The sequence below is a fragment of the Penaeus monodon genome, chromosome 32, assembly GCF_015228065.2.
Source record: "Penaeus monodon isolate SGIC_2016 chromosome 32, NSTDA_Pmon_1, whole genome shotgun sequence".
In the NCBI taxonomy this organism is placed as follows: domain Eukaryota; kingdom Metazoa; phylum Arthropoda; class Malacostraca; order Decapoda; family Penaeidae; genus Penaeus; species Penaeus monodon.
This window is the reverse complement of record NC_051417.1, coordinates 16,005,648-16,005,850: the sequence shown is the minus strand read 5'-3', so window position 1 is coordinate 16,005,850 and position 203 is coordinate 16,005,648. Positions and strand designations below refer to the sequence as shown.

General features: G+C 57.1%; 1 protein-coding gene across 1 annotated transcript in view; it reads right to left on the bottom strand.

Moving 5' to 3' along the window:
- LOC119593678 overlaps nt 1-203 on the bottom strand; it is a 5,625-nt gene continuing 5,422 nt past the window's right edge. Inside the window, exon 4 of the mRNA XM_037942635.1 lies at nt 1-201. Within this exon, the coding sequence (XP_037798563.1) occupies nt 5-201 (197 nt within the window). The 3' untranslated portion in view covers nt 1-4. The remainder of the gene's footprint in view (nt 202-203) is intronic.

The window sequence follows — 203 nt, the reverse complement described above, 5'->3', positions numbered from 1 at the left end:
TCCACTAAGACAACATCCTCACGACGGCGGCGGGGAGCACCAAGAGCGCCAGCATGATTGACCGGCTTCTCGCAGCGCTGGTGTCTCTGCCGTTGCAGTTGTCGGCATCGTTGCAAATATATCCGTTTAAATATCCCGTGGAGACTTCCTTAACTTCGCGTAGACCCTCGAAGCTGCTTCGGGCCGTCAGCACCACGCCGTCT